At 56.1% G+C, this 13,060-nt stretch overlaps 7 protein-coding genes across 7 annotated transcripts; 2 read left to right on the forward strand and 5 right to left on the reverse strand.

Moving 5' to 3' along the window:
- Nucleotides 1-21: 21 nt before the first annotated feature.
- On the forward strand, nucleotides 22-2,149 carry SPRG_15007 (sodium/hydrogen exchanger 3; the record flags this gene model as incomplete). Its single annotated transcript, XM_012354851.1, has 11 exons — nucleotides 22-248; nucleotides 303-373; nucleotides 436-484; nucleotides 532-793; nucleotides 854-1,014; nucleotides 1,064-1,134; nucleotides 1,184-1,374; nucleotides 1,433-1,566; nucleotides 1,614-1,751; nucleotides 1,798-1,871; nucleotides 1,933-2,149. Exons 1-11 carry the CDS (start codon nucleotides 45-47, stop codon nucleotides 2,147-2,149), a joined length of 1,572 nt encoding a protein of 523 aa, XP_012210241.1. The 5' UTR covers nucleotides 22-44.
- A 133-nt stretch (nucleotides 2,150-2,282) lies between these two features.
- SPRG_15008 (hypothetical protein) lies at nucleotides 2,283-2,803 on the reverse strand. Its single transcript, XM_012354852.1, has one exon. It carries the CDS (start codon nucleotides 2,794-2,796, stop codon nucleotides 2,398-2,400), a length of 399 nt encoding a protein of 132 aa, XP_012210242.1. The 5' UTR covers nucleotides 2,797-2,803; the 3' UTR covers nucleotides 2,283-2,397.
- A 1,219-nt stretch (nucleotides 2,804-4,022) lies between these two features.
- On the forward strand, nucleotides 4,023-5,376 carry SPRG_15009 (hypothetical protein; the record flags this gene model as incomplete). Its single annotated transcript, XM_012354853.1, has 6 exons — nucleotides 4,023-4,298; nucleotides 4,349-4,525; nucleotides 4,580-4,897; nucleotides 4,949-5,058; nucleotides 5,105-5,207; nucleotides 5,263-5,376. The coding sequence occupies exons 1-6, from the start codon at nucleotides 4,047-4,049 to the stop codon at nucleotides 5,374-5,376; spliced, it is 1,074 nt and encodes a 357-aa protein (XP_012210243.1). The 5' UTR covers nucleotides 4,023-4,046.
- A 315-nt stretch (nucleotides 5,377-5,691) lies between these two features.
- Nucleotides 5,692-6,123, reverse strand: SPRG_15010 (hypothetical protein; the record flags this gene model as incomplete). The annotated part of the gene is made up of 1 exon (XM_012354854.1): nucleotides 5,692-6,123. One exon carries the CDS (start codon nucleotides 6,121-6,123, stop codon nucleotides 5,692-5,694), a length of 432 nt encoding a protein of 143 aa, XP_012210244.1.
- A 1,037-nt stretch (nucleotides 6,124-7,160) lies between these two features.
- Nucleotides 7,161-7,678, reverse strand: SPRG_15011 (hypothetical protein; the record flags this gene model as incomplete). Its single annotated transcript, XM_012354855.1, has 2 exons — nucleotides 7,358-7,678; nucleotides 7,161-7,317 (listed from the first exon to the last, which is right to left on the reverse strand). The coding sequence occupies exons 1-2, from the start codon at nucleotides 7,603-7,605 to the stop codon at nucleotides 7,161-7,163; spliced, it is 405 nt and encodes a 134-aa protein (XP_012210245.1). The 5' UTR covers nucleotides 7,606-7,678.
- Nucleotides 7,679-9,472: 1,794 nt separating this feature from the next.
- SPRG_15012 (hypothetical protein) lies at nucleotides 9,473-10,123 on the reverse strand (the record flags this gene model as incomplete). The annotated part of the gene is made up of 1 exon (XM_012354856.1): nucleotides 9,473-10,123. One exon carries the CDS (start codon nucleotides 10,121-10,123, stop codon nucleotides 9,728-9,730), a length of 396 nt encoding a protein of 131 aa, XP_012210246.1. The 3' UTR covers nucleotides 9,473-9,727.
- A 1,944-nt stretch (nucleotides 10,124-12,067) lies between these two features.
- SPRG_15013 (hypothetical protein) lies at nucleotides 12,068-12,502 on the reverse strand (the record flags this gene model as incomplete). The annotated part of the gene is made up of 1 exon (XM_012354857.1): nucleotides 12,068-12,502. The coding sequence occupies one exon, from the start codon at nucleotides 12,500-12,502 to the stop codon at nucleotides 12,068-12,070; it is 435 nt and encodes a 144-aa protein (XP_012210247.1).
- Nucleotides 12,503-13,060: the final 558 nt, after the last annotated feature.

The raw sequence follows: 13,060 nt of genomic DNA on the forward strand, positions 1-13,060 counted from the left end.
AAAGGTTTTTCAGGTTTACAAGAAATCTAGCAGATCCTGCGACGATGGAAGAAGGAAGCATGGCGATGGCACCGGCCGAGATCATGCTGGACGCGGTCCGCGCGGAAGAGGCCTGGACGGGCGTCGAGCTGCTCGTCTGCGCAGTGCTCCAGCTGCTCCTCGTCTTCCTCGGCTACCGGCTCGACCGCGCGACGACCCACACCATGATGATCCCCGAGTCGGCGTATGCGATCGTCTTTGGCCTCTGCGTACGCTCGCTCTTGCATCTTCCTGCGACGGCCGCTTCACGAACATGCATGTAGTTTGGCGCTGTGCTCAAGTTTTGCACGCCCGTCGACAAGATCGGGCTCAACCCGCAGGTCCTCTTCTTCGGGTATTACACCTCTCGCCTTCTCTCGACGTATGTTTCTACATGCATATATGCCATGTGCGTAGCCTCTTGCCGCCCATCATCCTCGAAGCGGGCTTCAGCATGAAGAAGCGTGTACGCTGCCCGGGCCATGGTCGCCATGCAACTACGTTTTGGTGTAGGGTTTCTTCACCAACTTTTCGACCATCTTGCTGCTCGCGATCGTCGGCACGCTTGTGGCGACGTTCATCACGGGCGGGCTCTTGATCTGGCTCGGGCAGCTCGGGCTCATCACGGCGCTGACGCCGGCCGAGGCGTACCTCTACGGGTCGCTCATCTCGGCCGTCGACCCCGTCGCGACGCTCTCGGTCTTCAAGAAGAACGACGCACCGCCCATGCTCTTCAACCTCGTCTTTGGCGAAAGCGTCCTCAACGACGGTGTCGGTACGATTTTCTGCAATTTTCTGCAATTTTTCTCGGATGTACACGAGTGTGTTGGCGTAGCGATTGTGGTGTTTACACTCTTTCAAGAGTTTATTCGCCATGGCATCAGCGACGTCGACCATCACGCAGCGTTCATGGTCGTACTCAAGGTCATCGCCATCGGCATTGGCTCGGTCGCGCTCGCGGCCGCCGTGTGCTTTATCTCGGCATTTATGCTCAAGGTAGTCGTCGCATCCCTCTTTTTATTCTTTACGACATGTGCGGATCTAGATTGCCGACCCGATGCTGCAGCAGTACCCGCACTATGAGATCTCGATCGTGCTTCTCTCGGCCTACATTAGGTATTATGCGTGTGTCCTGACGACTGAATCATCTCAACGGTGTCGCTAGCTACGTGGTCGGCGACCTCGCGGGTCTCTCTGGCATCGTCGCGCTCTTCTTCTCCGGCGTCCTCATGAGCCATTACCACTTGACCAACATGTCGCAGGAGAGTGCGACCGCGCTCAAGCATCTCTTGTCGACGCTCGCGTTTCTGGCCGAGAACTTTATCTTTCTGTACCTCGGCGTCTCGGTCGTGGCCTGTACGACGACTCTCCTGCGCCCTCCCGTACGACGACTCTCTTTTTTTGGTGCTATTAGACTCGTCGTCGTTCAAGTGGGACTGGCGCTTTCTCATTCTGCAGCTGCTCGTGCTGCTTTTGGCGCGTGCCGCCAACACGTTCCCGCTCTGTGCCCTCGCCAACCTCGGCCGGAAGGACGCGATTCCGTTTTCGGTATCGATGCTGAATTGGACGTGTAAAAGGAGCTCTTGTTGATGTAGCACATGGTGGTGATTTGGTTTTCGGGCCTCCGCGGTGCAATTGCCTTTGCCCTCGCGCTCAACGTCTATACGCCCGACGAGTCGCACGCCGGCGTCATCAAGAGCAGCACGCTCTTCACTGTCATGTTTACGACGCTCGTACGAGCTGCTCGAGCTCTTGACGCGCGTCTCATGCTCGCTGTAGGTCTTTGGCGTCTCGACCGGCCCGCTCCTGACGTACGTCGGGCTCGGAAAGCGCAATGCGTCGTCGCCGTATCTGTACAGACTGCCATGGATGATGGCATCGTGCGAGGACGATGGACGATGATGGCTGCCTTAGGCGTCCCGAAGCGGTCAAGCTCCTCGACGAAGTGCACGAGTGCGGCGGCGACCCGATCTCGCCGACGGCCGAGACGGGCATGCATGGCATCTGGAACGACGTGGACGCCAAGTACCTCATGCCCGTCTTTGGCAACCAGCGCCACGACAGCGAGTCGATCCATCCGACCGCCGCCAGTCGGAGCAGTAGTGGGTCGTCGGACTACGAACGCCCGTGATCTCTATTGCGCCATTTATATTTCGGTCTTTCTCGTCGTGTGCTTCGTGGAGGTCGGAAGGCGCCTCGTCGCGCGGTCAGGGGCCAGCTCTCGTCGGCTGTCGGCGGCGTCTGTGTTGATAAGAGACAGGAATATGGATGGCAGGCCGGTTGCTGTACAGGAAAGGACGTGGGCGCGGCGGAGGCACAGGAGCGACGACGACGATCGATCGATCGATCGAAGGATCGCGCGTCGTCCCATGGGGCCTACTATATCGGTGGGTCGTCGCGCCGGCGGCGGTAGGTGGCACAGAGGGGCACGAGGCAGCGCGCTTCGGCGCAGTCGCGCGCATGGTCCTGCACGATCATGGTCCAGAGCTTGCACGCCGCGCAGGTACTTCGGTCGTGGCCTGCGGGCTGCGTCGCGAGGTGCAGCTCGACCTTCTTGACAAAGGCCAGCGTCGAGGCGCAGAGCTTGTTGTCGCAGCCGACGCAGGTGGCGACGTGGCGCAGGCCGCGCAGCACCGACTGCATCTTCTCGGTCTGCAGGACCGGGTTGGGCCGCACGCAGGCGCGCTTGGTCGCTGCATGCTGCTGCTGCTGGTCGTTGTCGTCCTGGCTGTTGTCGTCCTCGAGGAGCCGGCGCTTCTTGAGCTGCAGTAGCGCCATGGTCGATATCGAGAATGAAGGCCACCGAATCACCGAGGGGGCGGCGCCGACCATCACTCGGGCGCCCGCCGCCCACAAAGAACATGCGCGCAAGCTTCCCGATTGGCTGCATTGTTCCCAGCATCGTCTCAATCGAGTCACAACCAAGCCAACGTCAGTGATGGTCTGACAATCCAGTCGTGAACGCTGCGAAGAAGATTGTGGCGAATGGAGCGGCCACCGAGGCGGCGAATATCGTGATGACGTCGTTGCGATTGCCGTGGATCGGTCGAACCCCAACCCACGGAGCCAAGTTGTTGAGCAGGCGACCTTGGCACATGTGTCCTACGGGACGAGAGGTATCTCGCCGTCTCAGCTAATACCATTGTAATCAATGATCGTATGGCGCCGAGCACTTTGCATGCGGTTCATGTAAATCTTGTAGAGGGTCTCAAAATGCAATATCGATCAACGCCTGGACGGGGTTTGCTCGTTGAGGGGGCCATAGAAGACGGTCGTGGGAAATGCACATATATCCGGATCCGGGAGAGGGCGAGTAACGCCAGACACAACCGCGCAGATCTTATCCGGACAAAGCGCACGATCAGCCGCGCAAGCAGAGTCACAACTCAGCTTAGGCCCATGTGAAGCCCATGCCCTGCATAATGACGCTTTCGTAATATAATGATGCAGCGAGCTCTGAGCCTTTGACGTCGGGGTGCCATCTTTCGACGCTTGAGGCTCGTCGCCTGGCGCAGAAAACTGGCGTGCGGGGTCAGGTGAGTGCATGCATAATCGTCAATGGTCGAGTGGGCACGCAGCCATTTCCTTTGGATCATCTGAGAAAGAGTTCATGTACAGTAGCTGATTGCTCGGCATTGATGGCAGATAGCTATCGCGGATCTATCATGTTCTTGGGCTAGAGGTCTGTCTTGGGCGGCATAGCCCTTTATCGAGTTGGTTGGTGGTGTCACGAGCGCAATCGCGGAAAAGGGTTCTTGCATTCATTCTTAACGCGCTCCACGTACCTAGTATAGCTTCTTCCAGGAACCTTGCACGGCTTTGCCAGGGAGAAACTCCAGTCCACGCACGTCCTCGAGTCGATATTGGCAGATGAGGCGTCTTAGCGTCCGGCCAATTGAGTTGAGTGGGTCGTCGTCACGATCTGAAATCCCGTGTTCTCGCATTTGATTGGTCCAATATGGCGGGCGTTGTCCAATCCGTGCGCCGTATTTTATGTTTGCCAGCGCGAGGCCAGTTCCAGCTTGACCATGCCCATCCCGCTGCTCGGCGGATCGCTCTACTACGTGGCGTACGACGCACCCGTGGCCACTTCGCCCGACGTCCTCTACCTCTACGCCGACTACCGCTACATTGCGTACTTTGAAGACTTTGGTCCGTTCCACTTGGGCACGACGATGCAGTTCTGCGACGACCTATCGAAGCTCCTCGCCCAAGCCAAGCGCGAGAAGAAGGTCGTGCACGTCTGCACGCGCCATGGCCTCGAAGAGCAAGCCAACACGGTGCATTCTCAATTGCAGTAGCCTCTCGCTGCTACGTGTACATGCTTTAGGTCTGCCTCGTGGGTTGCTACGCTGTACTGTGCGCTGGCATGACCCCAGCCGACGCCCTACGCCCATTCCGCGACATGCAGCTCGCCTATTTTCACGACGCCACCGACGACGAGTGTTTGTTCGAGCTCTCCGTGTTCAATGTGGTCGAAGGGTTCGCCAAGGCGCTGTCACTCGAGGTACGTGGTTCGAAACCGCGACCGCGCATGCCTTTTTCAATATGTCGATGCTAGTACGTCGTCCGCGATCAATTTCGTGTGGCCGACTATGTACACCACGAACAAGTCGAGCATGGCAACTGGAACTGGGTCACGCCGCGCCTCTTGGCGTTTGCTGGTCCGTCGGCGACAACCCACCCGCCGTCTTTTTTTGTGCCGCATTTTCGACGCCACAACATCACGCTTGTCGTGGGCTTGAACGAGCGTTCGTACGACGCCAACGACTTTGTCAAAATGGGCATTGAGCACGTCGACTTGAGCTTTCCCGATGGCAGCAACCCGTCCGATACGCTCTTGCGCGCCTTCTTTGAGGCCTGCGACGCGACACCTGGGGTACGGTCTTGAGATCGAAGCATCATCATAAGGGCATGTACGCTGGCGTAGGCGATCGCAGTGCATTGCAAAGCCGGACTGGGCCGCACGGGCACGTGTATTGCTGCCTACCTCATGCAGCGCGACGGGTTCTCGGCCAAGCAAGCCATTGGCTGGTTGCGGTACCTCGTATCAACTCTCGTGCCAAGAATGCAAAATGAGATGTAGACTATGCCGCCCGGGTAGCGTCATTGGTCCGCAACAAGACTTTCTCGTTGCCAGCGAAGAAACCAAGTGGGTGTCGATGCTGCCACACGCTGCCGAGCCACGTGTACGAGCAAGGTTTATGGAGACACGGACAGGACTTTAAAGTGCTCTGTCTGTAGGCCAAGCTGCCAAGCGCCGCGTGGAACCAAGGCGCGCAGCTGTTACTGCAGCGCAAGCGCAAGCACTGTTCAACACGAGAGACGAATGCGGGCAATGTGCGCCTCAAAACGTAGTGCTCCAAGTGTCTGCGAACATGCGCGCACCTGCCCGTTTTGAATGTATACGTACAATAAAGTACATTTCACTTTATTTAGCCAGAAGACGCTACCAGCTGCATGGCGATGCTCTCGTTCAACATGAACAGTTGCAGAATAAGATCTGCAGGCATCACTTCTACGTGGACGCAGGGACTGCCACGTCACTATCTGAGTAGCAAATGACGTGGCAGCATCCTGTCCTCCCTCCTTCGACAAGAGACCGAACGACAAATATCGATTCGGATAACACATACATCTAATAGAATTGATGGGTCGAGACAAAATGACCTACTAGGGTGAAAAGAGCTCGTCTAAAAAGCTGCATTCGTCTTCGGACCACTGCGTTGGAGGCTGTTGGACGTCGACGGGCTCCATATCGAGCTGGATATCAGAGAGGAGCAGCGCGACGATGGCCATGTCGGTGGTATCGGTCGTCGTAGCGCTTCGCGGCCCAGAAAACGGAATCGGCTCGGGCAAGCCGGACGCGACTTCACGCTGGCGCTGGGCCAAGATGTGCTGCTTGCGCTGCGCCCGCTGGCTCTGGCGGCGCTTGGCGGCGTACGCTTTCTGGATCGCATTGGCTTTGCTGCGATGGTACTCGCAGAGCGTGTGCAGCACGCCGCTACGCCGATAAATGCGCGGGTTGGGGCATCGCGAGTACGTGTACCGACATCGCTCGTCGTCCGTGGCCGGCAATACGCTGCTGCTGTGACGCGTGCACATGGTAATTCATTCTGGCTCTAGCTGCCTTCGTCGTCGTCTCGGTGATCGCGCAGGCAGACGCAAGCGACAACAAAGCTTCGACCATCAGTCTAGCCAACGAGACGAATTTCAGCGACGAGGGTCGCGATGCGCTAATGTACGTTCAGTGTACACGTACATTTCAATACTAAAAAAGAGATTAAAAACGTACACTACGGATGTTCGAGAACGTGTTCGTCAGGAAATCTTTGGACTGTTGACGCGGCAACGGGACATGGAGTCGGAAAGGATTTTATGGAGCACAACACAAACTATCTACATTCGCGCTTACTTGTGTGCCGTTTGGATTGTATGTATCGTGTGCGTCCACAGATCGCGGCCGCGTCATACGCAGTGGTGCTTACTTGTGCCATTTACATGCACGCTGCGCTCAACGGGTTTATTCGAGCGGCATGAATCCGATCTAGATGGATACAAAATACTGCCCATGAGAGACTCACTGGATAGTTCAATAGTGTTTCGCGTTATCTTTGTGTTTCAAAACAATACAACGTACTCGTACATATTAGAGACTAGCAAAACCTCCTGTCGCCTCACTCACTCGCGGCGCTGATGGCCTCGTCGGGTTTGTCTGCCCTCACCTATTAATCTGGGGTCCGGTGCACACGACGATGCACTCCGTGCGGTGCTTTCAAGCGCTCGTGGTCGAGATCATATCTGTAGCTACGCAGACTCGAGTGAGGTCGTTTATGGACGTGAGGCGTTGGTGCCTCGAGGTAAGACACGCGGTAGCGTGCGCTTGGTGCAGCCCAACTGCATCGAGGCTGTTTCGGCAAGATAGAATGAGGCGTGGCACTTGCCTGCAAGTGCATCGTGTCGTGGGCGGGGCATAAACATGCATGTCGGCCTTTTGATTTTGAGGTGCAACCAGTGCTGCCTTCGCACCGGAAACGAGCTTGGTGTTTCCACAGCTCTTAGTAGTTACTAGAAATGTGCGTTTCTCAACATGGTTAACTTATTACATTATATATACTTCTAGGACACGCGCAACTTTGTTGTCACTCGGACGGCATGAGTTCGGAGAGGAATTCCTTCTCCTCGTCCGAGAGTGGCGTCGCTTCCGACCACACGTTGGTCGGCTCCATGTTGTCGGTCATGACCATGTCGCTTGTCATCTCGGGCAGAAACATCGTGAGCGCTTGGAGATCCATTGGGCTCGATCGAGAGCGGCTGCGGCGGCGAGAGCGGGCGATACGGGATCGGCTCCATGGGGCCGCTGTATCGGATGGGTCGCGGCGGCAGGCCGGCAGCACCGCGCATCGCGCGTAGCCGCTGGCGGCGCTTGGTCGCATACGTCTTTTGGATCATGTTGGCCTTGTTGCGGTGGAATTCGCAGAGCGTGTGGAGGACGCCGTCGTTGCGGTACGTGCGCATGTTGGTGCACGACTTGTAGGCATATGTGCACCGGAGGTGCGCGGGCTGGGACATCTTTGGCGGAAGCATAAGAAGGGAAAAGCAAAAGTGATGAAAATTGGTTGGTATCGCTTGCAAATCAGGGCATTCGCGGATCCGGCCCGTCGCACGCGGCGCTCCAAGATTACCCGCCCAAGGTAAACTTTTCTTGGCTCCAGTAGCGTGCGACATGGCCGTGGACGGTTGTACGTACGCTTAAATTGAATGTACGTAGGGAATGTACGGTACGGTCCTCGTGATCACAGTGTGACACGCTTGTGGGAAAGTGGACGGTGGTGTTGGCAAAGATCGTTAGACACGCGGGGTGCTGCGACATCTGCGCGATCTTTTGGCCGCTGAGTGGTGGCGACGTCGACGGTGCCAGCGTCGAGTAGCCGCGATCGCATGCGTGCTCGACGCAGGGCCTGCGATATGCCGCTGTGTTTACATGCCCTGTTGCTTGAGGCCATTCACCGACAGACGACGACGACGACCGGTTCGACTGAGACGCCGCGCTGCAGCGATGACTTGTTCATGTAGCTAGCTGATGAGTCGAGACGCTTGCCAGTTACATGCAGCGTCGCGTCAACGCCATAGATGCTGTTGCGTCTTGTTCGTCTTTTCGAACACACCCAGCGAGTGATTGGAACCAGTCACGCCGCACCCAGAAACGGGATCGACGCGAGCATAAATATGCTGCTCTGCTGGGGAGCGCTGACCACATCGTACCCTCGCTCACGGCTTCTGTCCATGAAAAATAGGATCGACGGCATGTTGAAGTTGCCGCGCGCCTGGCTGAGGTAGGAAATACGACGACCACGTGGTCAATATTGCACTTTATGCCTTCTGGCCTGCCTCATGGCAACAACGTTGGCGGCTTCTGGGTGACGGTGTGGCAAGTGCACTTTGAATTGGCTACTCTGTGGAAGGTGCTGCGCAACCAAAATGTTGAGGCGTTAGACGCGCAATCCAAGATACCAGAAGAACGGTTGACCATACGTTCGTGATTGCTCGAGAAACGTATCTGTTCGATTTTTCGACGCTTCCTTGCACGTCGTGACCGCTCCGCGTGTCTCCGTTGCTATGCACTTGGTCCCGTTTCGTCTTTTCGCAGTGAGGGATGGGATGGTGTTTCTTGCAGCGTTCTTTCTTCTTGATCACTGTTCAAAATGGTTCTCGCACACTAGTACATGAAAGGCTTCTACACTCGTGGCGCGTGTCCGTGCGATCGTCCAATGCTTTCCTCTATGAAAGCACTGTACGGGCATCCAATGTATTGATGTCTGCCTGGTGGCGGGCGATGCGGGTTTCGCTGAATGCTACGCCTGCAATTCGGAAAATGCCTTTAAGGGCTGTTTGGTCCGTCTTCTCGCCGAACACCCCTTCCACGACTTGGAAATGGCCTAACGGTTCTACTAAAGTACTAGTATGCCACGATGTGTTGGTTAATAGGACCGTCGCGGGCCTTTTTGGTGCTGCTCGAAAGAAGAGCCCGGGAGCTGACGCGGTAGCGTCGTCCTCGGGCGCCGACGGCGTTGCGGTTGAAGGAGAAGCCACACATTTTCTATTGTGATATAAATTTTGCTTCAACCGCGTCAACATCAACTTTTACAGTCAACGATCTTCGTGTTGCCGTGGTTGCAACCGACTTTTGACGGCGCCTCCAGTCGGATAGACCAGCGAGACGACCGTGGCTTCAAGACGACCAGCATTCTAGTATGAAAAATGCCTCTGTGCGATGTCAGGCCGAGTCGCTCTGGCGCTGGCAACCACATATGCATCCATCCCTTTGAGCCGTCAGTCTGCAGAAAGGCTCGTTATACATCCCAACTTTACGCCAGTCAAGTCACCGGCGTCAACCAGCCAAGCAAGTGCATGGCCATGCACAAAGCGAATCAAAGGACCCCAATCCCGCGCAGTGACTACCAACGCTGGCAGTAGAGCGCTTTTACGCATTCTAGACTAGTCAAGTAGAAACTCCAAGTCCAGGCCTCGCAGACAATGAAACGCCGAATGAAAAGACTACAGACAGCTACGATTATTATTGGCAAGTAAATAGGGTGTACAGACGCAGAGTACAACGGCGACGCGTTGTGTGTGTGGCGGTGTCAAGGAGAAAAAACGTCCAAGTGACCGCAATAGCAGCAGGAGGTGCTGGACGAGGACTCGTCGTTCAAAAGATATCGGCGAGGAACTCGTACTCTTCTTGCGAGAGCACCGAGGACGCGTCTTCGAGCGGCTCCATAAGGAGAAGGTCGTCGTCTTCAACCACGTAAGCGTCAAAGGACGCGGTCTCGAGCAAGTTGAGGAGCGACATCGTCATTGGCAGCACTGGCGTCGTCGTCGTCTTGGTCGTTTGGAGCTTGCGGAGCGCGGCCTGCTTCCGCTGCTCGCGCTTTTCCTGGCGACGCTTGGTCGCATACGTGCGCTGGATCGAGTTGGCCTTGTTGCGGTGGTAGTCGCAGAGCGTGTGGTGGTCGCCGTCCTTCTTGAGCGAACGGACGTTGGTGCACGCCTTGTAGGCGTACTTGCACTGGAGCTCGGTCGGCACATTCATCTTGGCGAGCATCTTCGTTGCTGGTGGTCAATTGCAAAGTGAGATCTTGGAGAGACTCCAAGACCGGAACGTCAAACTGCATGCGAAATGAGTGAGCGACTTGAAATTTTACGGGCGCGAATTCAGCAGAGTGGCATACCGTACAAGACATCATGTACGGCCGGACGGCTCTATTTTCGGCATATGCCACCGTACGACCTCGACGCCTAAACCCCCACATCAGCTCCCCACAATACACGCGGTGACACCACACAACGCCAGCTACAGTCTATGCAACGATGATAGGAGCTCATGGCGGGTACCGATCCCATCTAGGACTTCCCTCTCGTACAGGCAACGCCCGCATAAATGCGGCGGAAAGGTTGCGTGCCGTGTCTCTGCAGTAGTGACTTTATTTTCGGCATAAAATGCCGAATGTGAGACAGCGTTTTTCGCAATGTACGCCCGTACACGCGTCTCGTACATAACATTCGACACGAGGCATGAATTCCAAGACGAGGCGGCATTCAGCAGCACCACGACGTGAGCATGACGCGCCTGCGATATATAAGATCGGCGTCATTGACACTCGTGCGTCATCGTAGCCGTGTGCTAAGAAATCGGTGCAATTTTCGCGCCCGTTCTGCAATGCTGTCCTGCTGCAAGTGATTACCACATTGATCGATGGTGCAATTCAAGGAGGATATGCTTCGACGGGACACGCAGGAGGGTGTAGAAACGAGGTTACGACTCGATGGTTAGTAGTCGAATTGTCGAGAACGCCTTTGTGATTCGTATCGCTATGCCAGGGGTGATCACTAGCCACCGCAAGGGCACGCGACAACGCGCCTCGATGGCCAACCAGGTCTACCGGTAGTATTGATCAGTCCACACCAACAGACTGGATCATCCAATGCATAACACAAACAAAGTTATATCGTGATCTTGTGATTGTAGTTCCGTTGAGTGTCGCGAATGACTTGTGTCGGCTCGGTGCACGAAATAGCAAGCTGGCTTGGCTTGTCCGGTTGCATAAGCTATGGCAGCTGCTCCCGTGCGCGATGCACAGCGCTGCAGTGGCTTGCGAGCGCATCTATGCACGAGACCGAATACAGGTCGTGTCTAGTGTCTGCTCACGTCAACGTGCATGCCCGAGATGGCGTCAAAATGTATCCTTTCGTATGGATTCGGCCTCAGCGCTGTGATCACTGTGAAACACCCTGCAGCTCTCATGCCACCTGCCTCACAGGCCTATCAACGAGGCGAGTGACAGACGAGCTTGCGCTTGACGACCTTTATTTGGACTAGATCACATCCAGAGAGATACACGATACATGATGATGGACCAAACGCGACCTTCTGTGGAAATAGATACCGACCGATACACGCTTTGCCAGGTACAAACTTGGCAATAAGAAACGAAGAGACGCAATGTGAACGTGGATTACAGCTCATTACAATTGCTGCTGACCGCACTCACAGACCTCGCCTCCGTTTCGGCCGACATACTAAGCAGTGGGACGTCCGTAGCACTGCAACTTTAACCATGGCACACCCCCACCGATTACGCCACCAGCCGTAAACCGTTGGGGCAGGTTTGTGGCTCACGCGGCGGTATCCGTTGCAAGCGCAGTGTCCTCCTAGCCGCCGTCCTCGGACCCTTCCTTGCACTAGGCACAAGCCTTGCGTCGCGGCTCAGCACCTCGACAATACCAGTAGGCACACAAAGCCGTCTGTCGTTCAGACTCAATACCCCTACACCTGGCACATTACGCTGCAACGCCGGTGCGCAAGGGTCTCTGGTAGAGTCGGAAGCTTGGCGCGCGGCTATGTTCATGTACCGGCATGGCAGATACCTTGTCATGCACCTTGACGCGCACCGCGAACGCTGCTGCGCGGGTTGCCAAGAGACTAAGTTCTGCTCGTTTGGGATAAATAAGAATTGATATTACGGTTTCAAAACGACGATGACGCTACTCAATCGACGAGCGTACATAGAATGTCAAAGTCATCGGCTGACAACTTGAGGCGGTCGGTAAAAAGGCGGCTGGTCATGAAGAGCGCCGCGTCCGGGACTTCGAGGCTACATGACGTCGTGTCCGATGGAAGGTCGTCTTCAAACAAGAGCGAGAGGTCGACCAGATCGTTGGGTTCGATCGCAAGCGCCGCGTCGGGCAAGAACGGGGCCGGGTCGGGCATCACAAGCGCCGGCGACCGGCTCCGCGGCGGCGACTTGCGCTGCATGCGGAGCTCTTGACGGCGCTTGGTGGCGTAAATCTTTTGAATCGAGTTGGCCTTGTTGCGGTGGTACTCGCACAGCGTGTGTGGCTCGCCGTCCTTCTTGAACGTGCGCGTGTTGGGGCACATTTTGTACGGGTACTTGCAGCGCGAGTCAGGCGACGAGGGCATCATAGTCGTATTACACTGAGATGAGTGCAATCTGGCAAAAGGTAAAGTGGGGAAATTCAAAATGGAAAAATTCCAATCCCGCGACGACGGCGACGTGTGTCTATTGGAACGGTAACAAATGGAGGCCCATCCTCGCAATTGCATTCGGGCCAGACCCGCTTCTGATGCTGGACCGCGAGCATCGCAGATACTTGGAGTCGTCGTAACACTAGCTTCCCGCACCTTCCACGTGGCCAAACGCAACGATTTACAAAAGCCAACGTACGGACAAGCCCTTCCGGCACAAGGCGCCGCCTCGAGACGGTCTGGATCCCTCGCGTCCCGCGCGACGTTCCAGTCCGTACGTTCTTGCGAGTTTGCCCGCGACGCTCCTAGTGGATTAGCTAATCGTAACCACTCGGGTACGGTAATGGTCGAGCCTACTACAACCCTGCTGCGAGGCTGGTATAAAGCCGACGCGGCGTCGTCGAGCCAGATGCGACTGGCCCTTTGAACGCATAATCCGTTGTAATGGTCGGCTTCGACCAAAGGAGCGTTTGATTGGCATATCTGTTTCTGGCC

This window comes from Saprolegnia parasitica (assembly GCF_000151545.1).
Source record: "Saprolegnia parasitica CBS 223.65 unplaced genomic scaffold supercont2.186, whole genome shotgun sequence".
Taxonomy (NCBI): domain Eukaryota; phylum Oomycota; class Saprolegniomycetes; order Saprolegniales; family Saprolegniaceae; genus Saprolegnia; species Saprolegnia parasitica.

Excerpts from the sequence above, each read along its gene's own strand:
- SPRG_15008 (XM_012354852.1), bottom strand. The coding sequence starts at position 2,796 with ATGGCGCTACTGCAGCTCAAGAAGCGCCGGCTCCTCGAGGACGACAAC.